Source organism: Salvelinus alpinus, chromosome 6 (genome assembly GCF_045679555.1).
Source record: "Salvelinus alpinus chromosome 6, SLU_Salpinus.1, whole genome shotgun sequence".
Taxonomy (NCBI): domain Eukaryota; kingdom Metazoa; phylum Chordata; class Actinopteri; order Salmoniformes; family Salmonidae; genus Salvelinus; species Salvelinus alpinus.
This window is the reverse complement of record NC_092091.1, coordinates 49,672,299-49,689,620: the sequence shown is the minus strand read 5'-3', so window position 1 is coordinate 49,689,620 and position 17,322 is coordinate 49,672,299. Positions and strand designations below refer to the sequence as shown.

The following is a 17,322-nucleotide window of genomic DNA, read 5'->3' as shown; positions in this document are numbered from 1 at the left end:
TTTAATAATAATATTTGTTGTAATATTTGTTCTGTCTTTTCTGGGGGATGAAACTGGAATTGCAACCTTTATGTTTTATAAAGGGCGATATTTTGAAAATGGTTCCATTTTCAATTAACCAAAAGTGAGAGGTGGTAATCTGGATAAAGGGAAAAAGGCAAGGAGTGAGCCATTCTTACTAATCTACTGGATAACCAGTTGATGTTATGCCCAGGTGCTGCTAGCTTTTCTTCATCCCCCTATTCTTGTTCTCCTCCCACTCTCTCTCCTTTATTTTTTGTACTCTAGATCCCTTACTTTATCTTTTAACCCAATGTTTACCCTCTCTGTCCCCCTCTCTCGCTCTCTCGGTCACTCTCTCATGCTCTCCAGGACCGTTGCTAGCCGAGGGCACTCTCAGCAGCTGAGAGTGCCCCTCATTAAGTAGTGTGCTTGCCTGGAAGCGTATCCTGTTCTCACCTCCGACATGTGTGCTGCGTTCTGGGAGGGTGGAAAGGACACCTGTCAGGTACTGCATCACTTTAAGGAAAACACACAGTCTTACTTGTGGTTTATCTTGTCCACTTTTCAGGGGGACTCTGGTGGGCCTTTGGTATGTCTCTCTGCTGGTCAGTTTGTCCAGGTGGGAATCACGAGTTTCAGGAAAAGCTGCGGTGGAGAAGTCATCCCTGGAGTCTACACGGTTTTCATCCAGGAGATTATTAACTCCGACACCAGGCTTCTGCTGAGGCCTAGGTCAACCTGAATGTTTATAATAGGGCAGTAGTCCATTCCTCTTTTTATATTCTTCTTTATCTCAGCTGAACCAAAATCTCTGTGACTTGTGACTTTTGTTTAAAGGAATAGTTCACCCAAATTCACAAATACAAATTGACATTACAAATTGACAATGGTTTCCTTACCCTGTACGCAGTGTATGGACAAGGTATGACAGCAAGCCATGCTTAGTTTTTGTTTACCTTGTGTAGCTCAAAGAAGTTACTGAGTCATGATATCGGGACTATTGACTTGTTGAACTATTGACTATTGACTATTGACTATTGAATTTACAGTGCCAGGTAAACAAAATCAACACATGATCGCTGTCATACCGTGTTCATAGACTGACTACAGGGTAAGGAAACCAATATGTTTAAATCATGCATCGATGTCCTTTTAAAGGCCGCATATTGGTACTGATTGTGAGTGTGACTTCTTGACTGTGACTATTCATACTGCAATAATTATTTAGTCAACTCTGAAAGAATCAACCTGTGTGTGAGTCTGTTGTTTTAACTGCTGTCAGTGTGAGGCTGATATTTTGTGACTGTTCAAATGTGTCATTCATCGCCGGTCAGTTGGCATCTACAATATTACTGTATTCCTTAGACGAATGTGCATCGTTCTTTTTCATGTTTTTATAGCTACAGCATGACATGCTGTGAATCCCCAAGCATTTTCTGACCCTGCTGTCACATATAATGGTAGTTACACCCCCACCTAGCAGTCTCTTTAGAGCAGGCAGTCTGCCCGAACCCAAAACAGAATATCACAAAAGTGCATTTAGTGAATATGATTCTTTATTTCTATTTCCAGTGTATAGAATATCAAACATTAATAATATACTCTAAAATGTCTTCCTCTAGTGTTTTTTTCAGTCGAGAGAAGAAGGCACATGTACTTAGGAATCATCAAGATGACAACACTGAATCAGGAGGGATAGTCTGAGGGGAGGAGCATGTAAGCAGAGGGGGGGTGGGGACAAAGAGCTGGAACTCTCAAGATCAGCAGTGAATGGGGAATGACTAGGGGCAGAGGATCACAGATTCTTCTCTCCGGGGAGGTGTTTGAGTGCTAAAATAAATAAAAAAGTGACAAAACACACTTAACTTTCCTGCACTACACGATAACATAACAGTGACATCACAAGCCCAAAGCAACACAAAAAAAGTGGAAGAGGGAAAGAGTTTTGAGAAGAATAGAGTAACAGGAATAGGCCCACGAAGGGGGCGGGGTCGGGACAGAACTGTATCAGCTGAGTGGATAGTGTGGGGAAGTGTGGGTGTGGTTTGATATTGAAAGGGTTGGGTCCATACTTAATAGGCGTGGTTGGCCACATAGAGGGATTCTCCACCGGCGGTGCCCTTGTCTCCAGAGGAAACATACTTGCCCTGACAGGCCTTGCTGTTGTTCTGTAAACGAGAGAGATAGAGAAGGAGAGAGAGAAAGAAAGAGTGAGAGAGGGTATGGGAGAGAGAGAAGAAAGTAAGATGGAGAAAGAGATGGTGTGAGAGAGAAAGCGGAAGAAAGAGATAAAAGGCAATGATTAGTACAGACCCTCTGTCTCCCCACACATGGAGCCTTAGCTCCACTTCCTCTTGCTATCTCATTGTTATAGGACCATTAGGTACACACCACATGGCCTTACTTTATTAGGTTTATATGGTGTATGTAGTACTGTCTAGGACCTTTCACCTTATCCTAAAGACTGTAGTCCAGGGCTATTCAACTAGCCTGTCCATGTGACGGCAGAGTTTGCAAAAACAAATGACCACCAGATTTATAGGCTACAAACCATCATGATATCATTCTGTCAGGTAGGCCTACTTTGGAGTCAACATTTAATTGGGAAGGTTTTTGGGAAAAGCTATAAAAATGACTGTTTTGGCCTTCTAACTGTTTTGGCCTTCTAACTGGCTACACATCTCCCTCCCTCCCTCCCTCCCTCCCTCATGTTCTTCTCTCTGTGTGGGTCATACCAGGGCTCTCTTGATGAACTCCTCCTGGCAGGCCTTGCCATTCTCTGGCTTGCCTCCCCAGGCCTTGAGGGCGGAGGCCTGCAGGGCGCGGCCGTAGGAGAAGGTGATGGCCCAGGGCCGGTGAAGGGGACACTGGTTCATGGCATTCAGGTTGATGGAGGCCTCCTCCTCAGACTGGCCGCCAGACAGGAAGGTGATGCCTGGGGAAGGACGGAGGCAGGGAGACAGGGAGAGGAAGGGTAAGATAAGAGAGGGGGAGTGGTTGTGTGTGTGTGTGTGTGGAAAGTGGATTGAGTGAGTGTGTGTGTGCGTGCGTGTGTAAAGGACGTCATGCTGCTTGCTTAGCGAGTACCAGTTCCTCCCGATTCGGCACATACCTGGCTCGAAACCGGGACTTCTGCTACACAAACACACGTGAGCGTCCTCCCTCAAGCATCTCTACGGGTTGCGCCACTCAAAAGCTAGCTGAGGAGTAAGTTTAACACATCTCCATGTGCTACACATTTACATTTTACATTTAAGTCATTTAGCTGACGCTCTTATCCAGAGCGACTTACAAATTGGAAAGTTCATACATATTCATCCTGGTCCCCCCGTGGGGAATGAACCCACAACCCTGGCGTTGCAAGCGCCATGCTCTACCAACTGAGCCACACGGGACCGTGTGTGCGTCCATATTTCTATACATTTCTCCTTCTCACCAGGCACAGCCGGGGGCACGGTGCGGCGCAGGGCGGTGACAGTTGCCATGGCTATCTCCTGGTTGCTGTACTTTTGGGAGCAGGAGTGTCCTGGGGTGACCATGTTGGGCTTCAGCAGGGTGCCCTCCAGGTACACATGGTGGTCAGACAAAGCCTTATACACTGCAGCCAGAACCTGCGGGGGAGGAGGGGGATAGAGAAAGAGAAAGTGAAAGAGGGAAAGACAGGGGACAGAGAGCGTGAGAGAGAGAGAGTGAGAGAGACAAGGGGACAGAGAGAAAAAGAGAGAAAGAGACAAAGAAAGGAAATAGAAGAAATAGGGATGAGACAGAAATAGTTAGAGATGTTGAAATTGATTGATTGAATGACTGGTTGAACTAATGAGTGTTCCTATCCTACCTAGACTAAGTACGCTCTATTCCAACACCCACACTAGCACACTAAAGTTGCGTTTACACAGACAGCCCAATTCTGATCTTTTTTTCACCATTTTGGTCTTTTGACCAATCAGATCAGATCTGAACAAGATCTAATGTGAAAAGATCTGATGTGATTGGTCAAAAGACCAATTTGTGGGATAAAGATCCGAATTGGGCTGCCTTTGTAAACACAGCCTACTTAGAAGGAAGCAGACATGCATTTTAAGTGGCATGCTAGAATAGCCATTGGAAGGTAGCCATTGTTTTTCTGTTAGTCGGAGCGATCCCTCACCTTCTCAGTGACATACTGGCAGCGCTTCAGGTCATGGTCTCCGTCTGGCAGGATCTCGGGCTCCACGATGGGCACGATGCCATGCTAGGGAAGGGCACAGAAGCATGGCAACCAGCGTCATGACTACAGAACAGACAATAAAACTTTATTGGCCGGGGTGCCTGTGCACGGCATATCAATGGCACCGGATTTGGCTACTTGGCACTCGAGCTAATATGGCTAAAATAAATACAACTCCTTGATAAGTAATTATAGTGGTGATATTGTTTTTTGAAGCAGAGATGTGAAACATTTATAATAAAAATAAAAAAATTGTGGAGATTGAGTGGGGAATGGCCAAGTGTGTGCCAACTAATTTTATGTGTGCCAATATGTTCACACGTGTTCAATGTATGTTTCTTTCTCTTTATGTGTGTGTGTGTGTGTGTGTGTGTGTGTGTGTGTGTGTGTGTGTGTGTGTGTGTGTGTGTGTGTGTGTGTGTGTGTGTATGTCTCACCATCTGGCAGATACTGGCGTAGCGGGCCAGCACATTGGCATTCTCCTTGATGGCCAGCTCTGAGGGGGTGGTATCAGTGATCTTCAGCACACAACGCCACTTAGCAAAGTCAGCTCCGTCCTTTTTGTACTGGGCACACCGCTCGTACAGCCCATCCAGACCTGAGGGAGAGAGACAGAGAGACATACAGAGAGAGCGAGACAGACAGGCAGAGAGAGAGAGAGGAGGGAAAGAGAGGGGATGGATATGTGTAACATTATAAAATAAACATGACTCGACACTTTGTTCCAGTTTCACTCTTCAAACAATCCCCTGAATAAAATCTGCATTCGTAGCAAAGTTGAGCTCAATACTAGAGGTCAAAGGTTACTTAGCCCCAGCCCACTGTTGTCTCTCACCCTGAGTGGTGGTCTCTCCGTTGGTCCCGGCCAGGGGGACGACACCTTTGTCCACCTTGATGCCCACCACCATGTCCCTCTCCTTGATGAGCTGGGGGAACAGCTTGCCGTCGTCTGTCTTCTGGTACAGGGTCTCATGGAAGAAGATGACTCCGCCGATGCATGGCTCTACACGGTCGGCCGTGAAGAGGAGCTGGCGGTAAAGACGGCGGTTCTCCTCAGTGTTCTCAGCGTTGATGCTTTGGAAGCGCTTGGCCACGCTGCCTACAGGTGGGTTGGAATGGGGTTAAATATTAATATATATAAATGTAAAATATTTATATATTCAGATCCCTTCCATTTTCCCACATTTTGTTACGTTACAGCCTTCTTCTAAAATAGATATATATTTTTTAAATCATCATCAAACTACACACAATACTCCACAATGACAAAGCAAAAACAGGTTTTAGAAATACCTTATTTACATAAATAGACCCTTTGCTATGAGACTCGAAATTGAGCTCAGGTGCATCCAGTTTCCATTGATCATCCTTGAGATGTTTGGAGTCCACCAGTGGTAAATTCAATTGATTGAAAATTATTTGGAAAGGCACGCAATCTTGGTTTCATCAGAACAGAGAATCTTGTATCTCATAGTTTGAGAATCCTTTAGGTGCATTTTGGCTAACTCTAAGCGGGCTGTTATGTGCCTTATATTGAGGAGTGGCTTCCGTCTGGCCACTCTATCATAAAGGCCTGATTGGTGGAGTGCTGCAGAGATGGTTGTCCTTCTGGAAGGTTCTCCCATCTCCACAGAGGAACTCTGGAGCTCTGTTAGAGTGACCATCGGGTATTTGGTCACCTCCCTGACCAAGGCCCTTCTCCCCCGATTGCTCCGTTTGGCCGGGCGGCCAGCTCTAGGAAGAGTCTTGGTGGTTCCAAACTTCTTGATGATGGAGGCCACTGTGTTCTTGGGGATCTTCAATGCTGCAGACATTTTTTGGTACCCTTCCCCAGATCTGTGCCGCGACACAGTTCTGTCTCGGAGCTCTACGGACAATTCCTTCGATATCATGGCCTGGTACTGGGCCGTACGCACTACCCTCTGTAGTGCCTTACGGTCAGATGCCGAGCAGTTACAATACTAGGCGGTGATGCAACCGGTCAGGATGTTCTCGATGGTGCAGCTGTAGAACTTTTTGAGGATCTGGGGACCCATGCCAAATCTTTTCAGTCTCCTGAGGGGGAAAAGGTGTTGTCGTGCCCTCTTCACAACTGTTTTGGTGTGTTTGGACCATGATAGCTTGTTGGTGATGTGGACACCAAGGAACTTGAAACTCTCGACCCGCTCCACTACAGCCCCGTCGATGTTAATGGGGGCCTGTTCGGCCCGCCTTTTCCTGTATTCCACGATCAGCTCTTTTACTGGAGGGTACTGGAGGGGACTAAGCACACACCCCTGAGGGCCCTCAGTGTTGAGGATCAGCATAGCAGACATGTTGTTGCCTACCCTTACCACCTGTGGGCGGCCCGTCAGGAAGTCCAGGATCCAGTTGCAGAGGGAGGTGTTTAGTCACAGGGTCCTGAGATTGCGTCATCTGTGGATCTGTTGAGGCGGTATGCGAATTTGAGTGGGTCTAGGGTATCCGGGAGGATGTTGTTGATGTGAGGCATGACCAGCCTTTCAAAGCACTTCATGGCTACCGATGTGAGTGCTACGGGGCGGTAATCATTTAGGCAAGTTACCTTCGCTTCCTTGGGCACAGGGACTATGGTGGTCTGCTTGAAACATGTAGGTATTACAGATTCGGTCAGGGAGAGGTTGAAAATGTCAGTGAAGACACTTGCCAGTTGGTCCGTGCATTCTTTGAGTCCACGTCCTGGTAATCTGTCTTGCCCCGCGGCTTTATGAATGTTGACCTGTTTAAAGGTCTTGCTCACATCAGCTACCGAGAGCGGTATCACACAGTCGTCCATAACAGCTGATGCTCTCATGCATGCTTCAGTGTTGCTTGCCTCTTAGCGAGCATAAAACAACATTTAGCTCATCTGGTAGGCTCGCGTCAATGGACAGCTCGCGGCTGGGTTTCCCTTTGTAGTCCGTAATAGTTTTCAAGCCCTGCCACATCTGACGAGCGTCAGAGCCGGTGTAGTAGGATTCAATCTTAATCCTGTAGACGCTTTGCTTGTTTTATGGTTCGTCTGAGGGCATAGATGGGATTTCTTATAAGCATCCGGATTAGTGTCCCGCTCCTTGAAAGCGGCAGAACTTATTGATGAAGCCGATGACCGAGGTATACTCCTCAATGCCATTTGATGAATCCCGGAACATATTCCACTCTGTGCTAGCAAAACAGTCATGTAGCGTAGCATCTGCATCATCTGACCACTTCCATATTGAGCGAGTCACTCGTACTTCCTGCTTTCGATTTTCCAAATGGAGGGCGGGGGAGAGTTTTGTATGCATCTCTGTGTGTGGAGTAAAGGTGGTCTAGTTTTTTCCCCTCTGGTTGTGCATGTGACATGCTGGTAGAAATGAGGTAAAATGGATTTGCCTGCGTTAAAGTCCCCGGCCACTAGGAGTGCCGCTTCTGGACGAGCATTTTCTTGTTTGCTTATGGCCTTATACAGCTGGTTGATTGCGGTCTTAGTGCCAGTATCGGTTTGTGGTGGTAAATAGACGGCTGTGAATAATATAGATGAGAACCCTCTTGGTAGATAGTGTGGTCTACAGCTTATCATAAGGTACTCTACCTCAGGCAAGCAATACTTCGGGTCTTCTTTAATATTAGACAGAGCGCACCAGCTGTTATTGACAAATAGACACACACCCCGCCCCTCGTTTTACCAGACGTAGCTTCTCTGTCCTGCTGGTGCATGAAAAATCCCGCCAGCTCTATATTATCCGTGTCGTCGTTCAGCCACGACTCAGTGAAACATAAGATATTACAGTTTTTAATGTGTTGTTGGTAGTATAATCTTGATCGTAGGTCATCCATTTTATTTTCCAATGATTGCACGTTGGCCAATAGAACGGATGGCAGTGTGAGTTTACTCACTCGCCTACGAATTCTCAGAAGGCAGCCCGACCTGCGCTCCCTTTTTGTCCGTCTTTTCTTCACGCAAATTTGGGCCCATTCCCGAGACAGCAGTATATCCTTCGCGTTGGACTCTTCCAGTTCGAGTTGAGTAATCGCTGTTCTGATGTCCAGAAGTTATTTTCGGTCCTAAAAGACGGTGGCAGCAACATTATGTACAAAATAAGTACAAAAAAAAGTTACAAACAACAGGAAAAAACGAACAAAATAGCACAGTTGGTTAGGAGCATGTAAAACGTCAGTCATCCCCTCCGGCGCCATTCTACACGCCATTCTACAAGGCATATCTTTGATATGCCATGTATGAGTGTGTTTAGCGGGTGATCTGATCCGTGTGTGTGAACTCATCGGCAAGTCCCCTACCTGTGGACTCATCGGCAGCAAGGATTCCTTTGCCGGGAGCGACGATCTTCTGAGCAATATCACTGAGCTCCTTCTTCTGCTCCGTAGAGAGGAATGGGAATGAGTGAGGCATTGTGTTTCTGAGAGAGAGAGAGAGTGAGAGAGTGCAAAAGCGAGAGGGGAGGTGGGATTGAGGGGGGGTGAAGGAGAGAGGGGGATGAATGAGGGAGACATGGAGGGAGAGAAATCATTGTTATAAATCATTCTGTTGAAAGGATTATAGATTCAGTGTTTGTAGCATGGATGGTTTATCGCCACTGACTCAATCAACTGTCATAGCAGCATCATAAGGTATAGGCCTGGGCCTATGCTACTAAATTACCTATGTGTATTATGTTAAATAAATAGATTAACATTGGTAATCATAACCATACTGACATTGTTGACAGCCCTCGCTAGCTTAGTGTCTATTCCAAGCGGTTATCATGTAGCATGGCAGCCACTAGTGCGCTTTATAGATCTCCACTATCTTCTGAGCTTGACGTGCATAGCCGGTGATTAACATGCGGAGCCAGAGGGGTGTCCCGACACCCCTGACATCTGATTGGCCACGCCAAAATTTCATTCGCTACTGGCAGTTTGATGCTGATTGACATCTCATTTCGCCTCTTGTTGAAAGAAGCATTTATTTAGACTTTTTCAAATGAGGAAGAGAGAATATTAACGTTGGTTGCGAGATACAGAAGAATAAGAAGAACATACAGAAGAAGAAGAGAGAATATTTCCACAGCTCCACAATCTTTTTTCGCGATTGGCCAAAGCATCATATTTGAAGTAAGTTTTAAAATTGTTTCCTGAACAACTTTTACGAAAGTTGAGTCGCTGTGTAAGTTAACGTTAGACCTTTGGCTCCATTAACAGACAGTTAATCAGATAAGAGAGATCGGTTCCCAATTTAGCCAAACATTACGTTTACATCTGTGCTAGTAATACACGCATATACAGTGCAGTGTCATAAGTTACAGTATACGAATGTTTAGCTAATGTGGGGTAACTAGTAGGCCACAGCTGTCAGTGTTCAGCAAGTTAACATTCAGCAATTTGAAATCCATTAACTCAGATTTTCATACTTGAACTCAAAATGAACAATTGTTATTATAAATCTGTTAACGTTAGTTAAAAGATCCCCACAATTTGCAGATAGTCTGTTTGCTATCGTAAAGGTGTACGAAATTATAGCTAGCTAAGTTACTTACTGCAGAGTAGGGTTAGCCATGATCTGACTAGTAACTTAGGCAGGTAGTTGATTTTAAGGTACAGTTATGATAATGGGGATTTGTAATTAAGATTGGACTAAAATGTGGGTAATTGGATGCTTAGATGTAGACTGTCTTATTTTTTTGCATAAGGTCAATTAAACATGAAAAGAAAGAGAGAGATATCAGACTTATTTTTAAAGAAGCACAAACAGGCAGATCAGGTGCAAACAGACCCCAGCCCTTGCATCACCACTGGACCCCAGAGCAACTCCCTACCTGAGGCTAGTCAGAGTCAGTGTGGTCAGACTTCACAAGGACCCAGTCTACCACCACCAGGTCAGAGCATCTACCAGGCAGTCAGTCACATGCCCAGTTCAGAATTTAAGTTTAGCTTCAGCTTGTAATAGATGATTTTGTCAGATTAAGCCTCACTTTAAAATGCTGGTTGTTGATTCATGTGTGTTCTTATTTTGATGGCTGTGGCATTTTTATTTTGATTATACACTAATGGTTCTTGTGTTATTTTAATGTATTAGATGTATCAAGTAGAGGTCGACCGATTAATCGGCATGGCCGATTTCAAGTTTTCATAACAATCGGTAATCAGCATTTTTGGGCGCCGATTATGGCCGATTACATTGCATTCCACGAGGAAACTGCGTGGCAAGCTGACCACCTGTTACGCGACTGCAGCAAGGAGCCAAGGTAAGTTTCTAGCTAGCATTAAATGTATCTTAGAAAAAACAATCAATCTTCACATAATCACTAGTTAACTACACATGGTTGATGATATTACTAGGTTAACTAGTTAATCAATGCGATGCCTGTTCATTTATCATCGAATCACAGCCTACTTCGCCAAACAGGTGATGATTTAACAAAAGCACAATCATTGCACGAATGTACCTAACCACAGAGAGAAATAGTCGACGCGTCATAATTCCTATAATAACGTGCGGCTGTTTTACCGTTTATGTCTTCCATAGAGAATGTCTTGATCTAATTCAAATAAGGTCTGTGTTTCGTGCAGGCTTAAACTGCCTCGGCGTTTTGATACTCGTGTAAATCTCACTAGGATAAGGTAACGTTTGTCAACATATTTTCATAAATCCACTCTACAAAAAAAATGATCTTCGCTTATATTTAGCCTGTATTGATCAGAGTTACCTTGCCCTATGGATATCTACACAGCTATCAGTTAAAGCTTACACGCAACACAGACCTTATTTGAAGTGGATAAAGAAAAACATCCTATGGAATAAATGAATGAAGGAACCGCTTTTCAGATTTTACTGGAAGGTGTCATGGGGATTATGACTCACACTTTGGTAGTCAATTCGTACCATGCCCATTATTAAAATAGGATTTCCTGCATATAGAAATTACAGTATTTGTTTTCAACATTCATCACAGGTCATTTATACTCAATTTTTATTATTCAAACAGTTGTGAGTATTTGTGTCTCCTAAGCAGACTCTTCAGTATCCCTGTCACTTCAGAGAGCTGTGTGTGTGTGTGTGTGTGTGTTTATATACATTTTACAGATGGCAAAGAAAAGCAATGCACCAGTGTGAGACTATTACATTGAATTGGCACCAGGGAAAGCAAGGTGTCTTATTTGTGATAAAGATGTAAGCATGGGGTCAGCAACGGCAAAATCAAAAAATACCACCAACTTGTGGAATCACCTTAAGAACACCCATCCAAAAGCCCATAAGGAAGCAATGATGAAAAAAGCAAACGCAAATTCTTCACAAGGAAAAAGTGATACAGACAGTTCACAGACATCGCAGGCTACAATCATACAACTTTTTAATAAACAAGCATAAAATGGCAGGACAAAGACCCAAGGGCCAAGAAGATGGATAAAACAATTATTGAGATGATTGCCACTGACAACCAGCCATTCACAGTGGTGTCTGACATTGGTTTTCAGCGGCTGATTATTCTTGCTGAACCCCGGTACAGGATCAAAGATGAAAAATTATTTTGCACAAAAAATGATAGATAAAACACATGAAAGAGTTGTGATGAAAGTGAATAATCTGGTGGCACCAATGAACGCGCCACACATGGCATTCACAACTGACTGCTGGTCAGGCACTACAGAGTCCCTGATGAGCCTTACTGGACATTTCATTGACAATGCCTGGACAAGAAAGCAGGTTGTGCTGAATGTCAAGACTATGACTGGATCACACACAGGAAACTACATCAGAGAGATGTTTCTGACCATGTTGGAATACTGGGAATTCCACACAGAACGTGTAGTGCTGGTCCTCCGGGACAGTGGGGCAAACATGGTGAGAGGTATGAGACTGGCAGAGCGTCCAGACTTCAGCTGCAGTGCACACATCCTCAGCTTGTAATCAATGATGGCCTATCTAGTCCGAGAGCTGTGCTAGACATTATTGCCATGTTGGAGAGCTGTGCAACTCACTTTGACCACTCTGTACTGGCCAAACAGAGGCTGAGGGCCATTCAGGAAGAGCTTGGCCTTCCCAAACACAGCATCATGCAAGCAGTTCAAACTCGCTGGAACTCAACACTACACATGTTGCAGAGGATGTTTGAACAGAGGCGTGCACTGAATGTGTATGCAGGTGAATACGGACACATCAGCAGTTTGTCTGCTGCACAGTGGGACATTGTCTCTAACCTAATTGAGACTCTGGCACCTGTGGAGGAGGTGACACTGGAGATGTGTCATCCCCAGTGTGTCGGTGCTGAAGCTGATGCTGCAGCAGGAGGGTTCTTCTCCTCAAGGCATCAAAACTTTACGGGAGACCATGTTGGACAGTCTGACAAGGAGGTTCTCCAAGGCCGAGGAGACAAAGTGCCTGGTGCTGGCAATTGTCCTGGATCCACGTGACAAAAGCTATGCATTCACCTCAGGGACAGCAATAGAGAAAGTAAAAGAGTGGCTGAAGGAGGAGTCCGACATACTAAGGAAACCAAATCCCAAAGCCACAGCAGATGGGACGAGTGAAGAGGAGGACCCAGATCCAGGTGCAAAAAGGTCCGGGTAGATCAGCCACCCAGTCTGGTGGACAGCCTCTATAATAGAATCCTTGGAAGCCAAGAGGGCAGGGCTGAAGTCCAGTGTAGTTTTGAAATTGAGTTGGAACGTTACCTCACAGAGCCTGTCATTGACAGAAAGAGCAGCTTGCCTTTGGAGTGGTTGAAGCAGAATGAGGACAGACTTCAAACACTCGCTCCACTGGCAAAGAAGTTTCTCTGTCCCCCACCTTCTTCGGTCCCAAGCGAGAGAGTGTTCAGTGAGGTGGGAATAATTTATGATAAGCGGAGGAGCAGACTGACAGGGGACCATACAGACAAGCTCTGCTTTCTGCACTACAACCTAAAACTTCTTTACTGGGAATATTGAAGACCCATGAAAGCTGATGGTTCCTTTTAACATATGTTCTCATGTTCTGAGCAAGGAATTTAAACGTTAGCTTTTTTTTTTTTTACATGGCACATATTGCACTTTTACTTTCTTCTCCAACACAGTTTTTTTGCATTATTTAAACCAAATCGAACATGTTTCATTATTTATTTGAGACAAAATTGTTTTTATTTATGTATTATATTAAGTTAAAATAAAAGTGTTCATTGTTCATTCAGTATTACTGTAATTATCATTACTACAAATACATATATATAAAAATCGGCCGATTAATCGGTATCTGCTTTTTTTGGGTCCTCCAATAATCGGTATCGGCATTGAAAAATCATAATCGTCGATCTCTAGCATCAAGGGATGACACAGAGACCTCTGGCTCTGAGCAAGACAGTGAGCCAGAGCTGCCAGGAGATGTCATTGTGCCCCTCCCAACTGCATCAAGCACCAGATATGCTGTTCCAAAAGGATCCAATGGTAGGCCAGGCCTATACTTTAAACTACACATTTTAGCTAGCAGCTGTTAGTATCTAATCTTGTGGATCCCTTAATTATACATTTCCATAGAGATATGACACATTATTTAACGTGTATTTCAGACATTTCAAGATCCAGAGAAGAGGGTTCTCTTTATTTTCTGAAAACATGTTGGATGTTCAGACCCAGATTGTATATTCATAAAAACAGTGACCCCAAGTCTCTCCAGTATGTGAGTACAGTGTGTGTGTGTGTGTGTGTGTGTGAGAGAGAAATAAATTGAGCTGCAGTTCCGAGGTAGAGACACCGACTATTCATTGTAAGTTAAAGAATTCTAGTGAAGTAACCTTTTTGGACCACACTATCTGCCACATTGAAGAACTCCGGGTTAAGTGAATTATCACTTCTACCTCTAATCAGCAATCATAGGATTCATTCATGCTCCTTAGATGCCAGGTTAGGGTTACACACACATTTTCTGTCATGGTCTATGGACCCCCTGAAGTAGCCTTGGCCACCCCCTGGCCAGCCCATGTATAAAGCCACTTCTGGTAATACACTCCCCCGGCGACCGGTTTTTACATGGCTGAAAAGGCTTCAATTTCATCCTTGACTAAATTTAATGGCGAGAAGGCGAAAAAAGGGTGAAATAGGCCTACTACGAACTTGTCGCCGAGGGACACGAGTGTATTACCTACCCCAGACGATAGAGTAGATATAACCCATTAGCAGCTGCCCAGGCTAGTTATCACGATGAGACTCCAATATAACCTTGGTCTGCCTATGTGCGCCATCGGAGGAGACCGTATGATTTCTCAAACAAAAGCATCTCAAATATGCTGGTGAGCATTTCAACCGTGAAAAACGACATGACACTCGTTTGAAATCTCATTATACATCCAAATCTTCCCTTATAGCCAGTGCGTTGCGCTCTAGATTTTTCACATGCCGTGCGTACGTGAGGGATTCGCTTTTGGCATCCGTTGATGTAGGCGTATACACGATGTTCTGATCGTCTTTTGGGGAGCGCTTGTGTGATATTTCTGGATTTATTTGCGCGCTATGAACAGTTTACATAATATGCGCGTTATTACATCCCCTGTGAATTCTGGCAAGCGTTACTTCCGCGTCTGTCCCTGCCATTGCATCCATATGACCTTGTAATACATTGGGAGTTGCCGATAGGAAGTCACACGTAAGTGTAATACTTAAACAACTACAGACATAAAATACGACATCATTCATACATCATATTTATACATACATACATAGGTAAGTATGTATGTATTACCTATTCAGCTTGAGGCTTATAAATACAAGAATACAGTAATATCTGCTGAAAATGATATCATCTATCATAACTAAGGATTAGTTGATGGGAAAAAAACTTACTAGTTTATCTGCGCGATAGATAATAGAGCAAAAGCTGTACGGGTCTGAGGAGGAAGCGATGCGTTCTGTTGCAATATCAGGCAATGAAGGAGGATGTCTAGTATTGTTAAACCTCAAGTGACAGAGGAAGGCCAGTGACGAAAAAGAGACTGTCCAATCAAAATGCACTATGAAAGATTGACATATCATTCTATCCATAGTCCGGAGAAAACGCTTTTTTCTGTGACAGTGGTTGGCTCACTTCATTTTGAGTACCAGAAGAGAAAGAAGGCGTGTTTTGGGAATAACAGGGTGGAAGAGTTTGTGATAATGTACGTGACGAATCTCACGTACCTGATGCATGCTCTATACGTGCCCCTTATATACAGTCACAGCAGAAAGGCATTGCAGTGGTGCCGCAGTGAGTCACAGACTGCACCATAGATGCAGAATTATCCTCAATCTAGACCTACTATGAATGAATAAACCTATTCAATTGAAACCTCAGGGACGTTATCAAAATCAACTGTTGCTGCAGATTTGGCTTGAGACTGTTCATGACGATGATAGTTTACAAGGCATAAGAATAAACCTTGGTCATAATAATCAATTAAATTGAATTACTAGAACTACTATATACAGAATCATAAAACACGGGACGAGATGTTAAAACTGTCCATTGTGCCAATAGATGGTATGCACTCACATGAGATTTGCCGTGATGTTGACAGAGTGGCATGGGAGGTTTATTTCTTAGACTGGGTTAAGATGTCAATTTTGGGACACATCCTCAGTAGTGTGCCTTCGAATCAGTGGGTGTTTCGGCCTTTAATCACTAAACACCCTCATCAAAGGTGGCCAGCTAAAGGGTGATCAAGCCTTAGCTTGTATCCCATGCCCAATTAAGATTTCCCACGGGACTATGCAAGGCAGGGGCGTCCTCTTCCCTGAGCCAGCCCTACAGCTGACCGCATACCTCATATGCCCTCCTCAAGTTGGAGGGATCTGAATTGGGTTCTCAGGTGGGGGTGGGGGGTCATGAAGTTATAGCCCAGCAAGGGTCCTTCCGTTTGATCCAGATCCACTGGCTGCCTCTTTCAGCTGCTTGAGAAACTGCTCTGACGGTCTGCCGCAGAGCCTGTCCATGGATTCCAAGTTCTTTCAGCAACCTGATGGTGGAAGAAGCCACGAATCCTCTGCATCCCACTTCAACTGGCCAGACTTTTGCATTCCAGCCACGCTGAGTTGCGTCTGCTGCCAACTCTGTGTAACGCAGTTTCTTACGCTCGTAGGCCTCTTCAACAGAGTTTTCCCACGGGACTGTGAGCTCTATGATGTACACAGCCTTTCGTGAAGGGGACCAGAGTACCATGTCTGGCCTAAGGTTGGTAGAAGCAATCTCAGGTGGAAAAATTAGTTGCTGGCCAATATCGACAAGCATCTTCCAGTCCCGGGCCATGCCTAGGTGTCCAGTTTCTGGCTTTGTAGGAGGATGCTTGGGCCTTTTCTGTCCCTCCCGGATGAATGTTGTTGTTTTGACGGGATTGCTTGTTTTTGGAGGTAATGAATTGGTTGCACTCCTCTTGGTCTCAAGTGCTGCAGCCAGGCTCTTGAGGACCTGATTGTGCCTCCAGGTGTAGCGGCCTTGTGAGAGGCTGGTCTTGCAACCTGTCATTATATGCCTGAGAGTCGCTGGAGCTGGGCAGAGGGGGCAGGTCGGGTCCTCGCCATACCATTGATGTAGGTTTTTTGGTGATGGAAGCACATCATAAACAGCTCTTATGATGAAGCTGATGTTGCTTGCCTCCATTTGCCAAAGCTCACTCCAGTTGATCTTTCTCCTCTCCAGGCCTTCCCACCGCGTCCATTGCCCTTGTTTAGCAAGAGAGACAGCCTTTGCACTTCTTGCAGTCTCCTCCTGTCTGCGCACCTCCTCGACCACCAGCTTCCTGCGTTCAGATGTTGTTGCCTTATGGAACGTTGGTTTGCTTGCTGCCAGGCCAAAGCCTCCTCTTCCATGCTGGATATTCCCCACAATGTCTTGGTGTCTCAGGGCTGATGTTGCTTGCTGCACAGCCTTGGATGATGTCCATTTCCGTCCAGTTTGTAGGGGAGGTGCAGCCTTGCTAATGGTCTGGTCTTTGGAGTACTTCAATGTCATCTGAAGTCTTACTTTAGAGCACTTGTACTCCTCCGTTAGACTTGTAAGAGGTAGTTCAAGGACCCCTTTGCCATAGAGGCCGATGTTACTCAGGCATCGTGGGACACCCAGCCATTTCTTCACGTATGAGGTAATGGTTCGCTCCATCTTCTCCACTGTTGTTATTGGGACCTCATAGACGGTG

General features: G+C 44.9%; 1 protein-coding gene and 1 pseudogene across 1 annotated transcript; one reads left to right on the top strand and one right to left on the bottom strand.

The window, feature by feature from the left end:
• Positions 1-1,541: 1,541 nt before the first annotated feature.
• LOC139578800 (fructose-bisphosphate aldolase A-like) lies at positions 1,542-15,123 on the bottom strand. Its single transcript, XM_071406828.1, has 9 exons — positions 14,999-15,123; positions 8,489-8,607; positions 5,046-5,309; positions 4,648-4,808; positions 4,151-4,234; positions 3,440-3,614; positions 2,739-2,938; positions 2,076-2,171; positions 1,542-1,833 (listed from the first exon to the last, which is right to left on the bottom strand). The coding sequence occupies exons 2-8, from the start codon at positions 8,598-8,600 to the stop codon at positions 2,076-2,078; spliced, it is 1,092 nt and encodes a 363-aa protein (XP_071262929.1). The 5' UTR covers positions 8,601-8,607; positions 14,999-15,123; the 3' UTR covers positions 1,542-1,833.
• Positions 11,287-12,755, top strand: LOC139579705 (zinc finger BED domain-containing protein 4-like; annotated as a pseudogene).
• Positions 15,124-17,322: the final 2,199 nt, after the last annotated feature.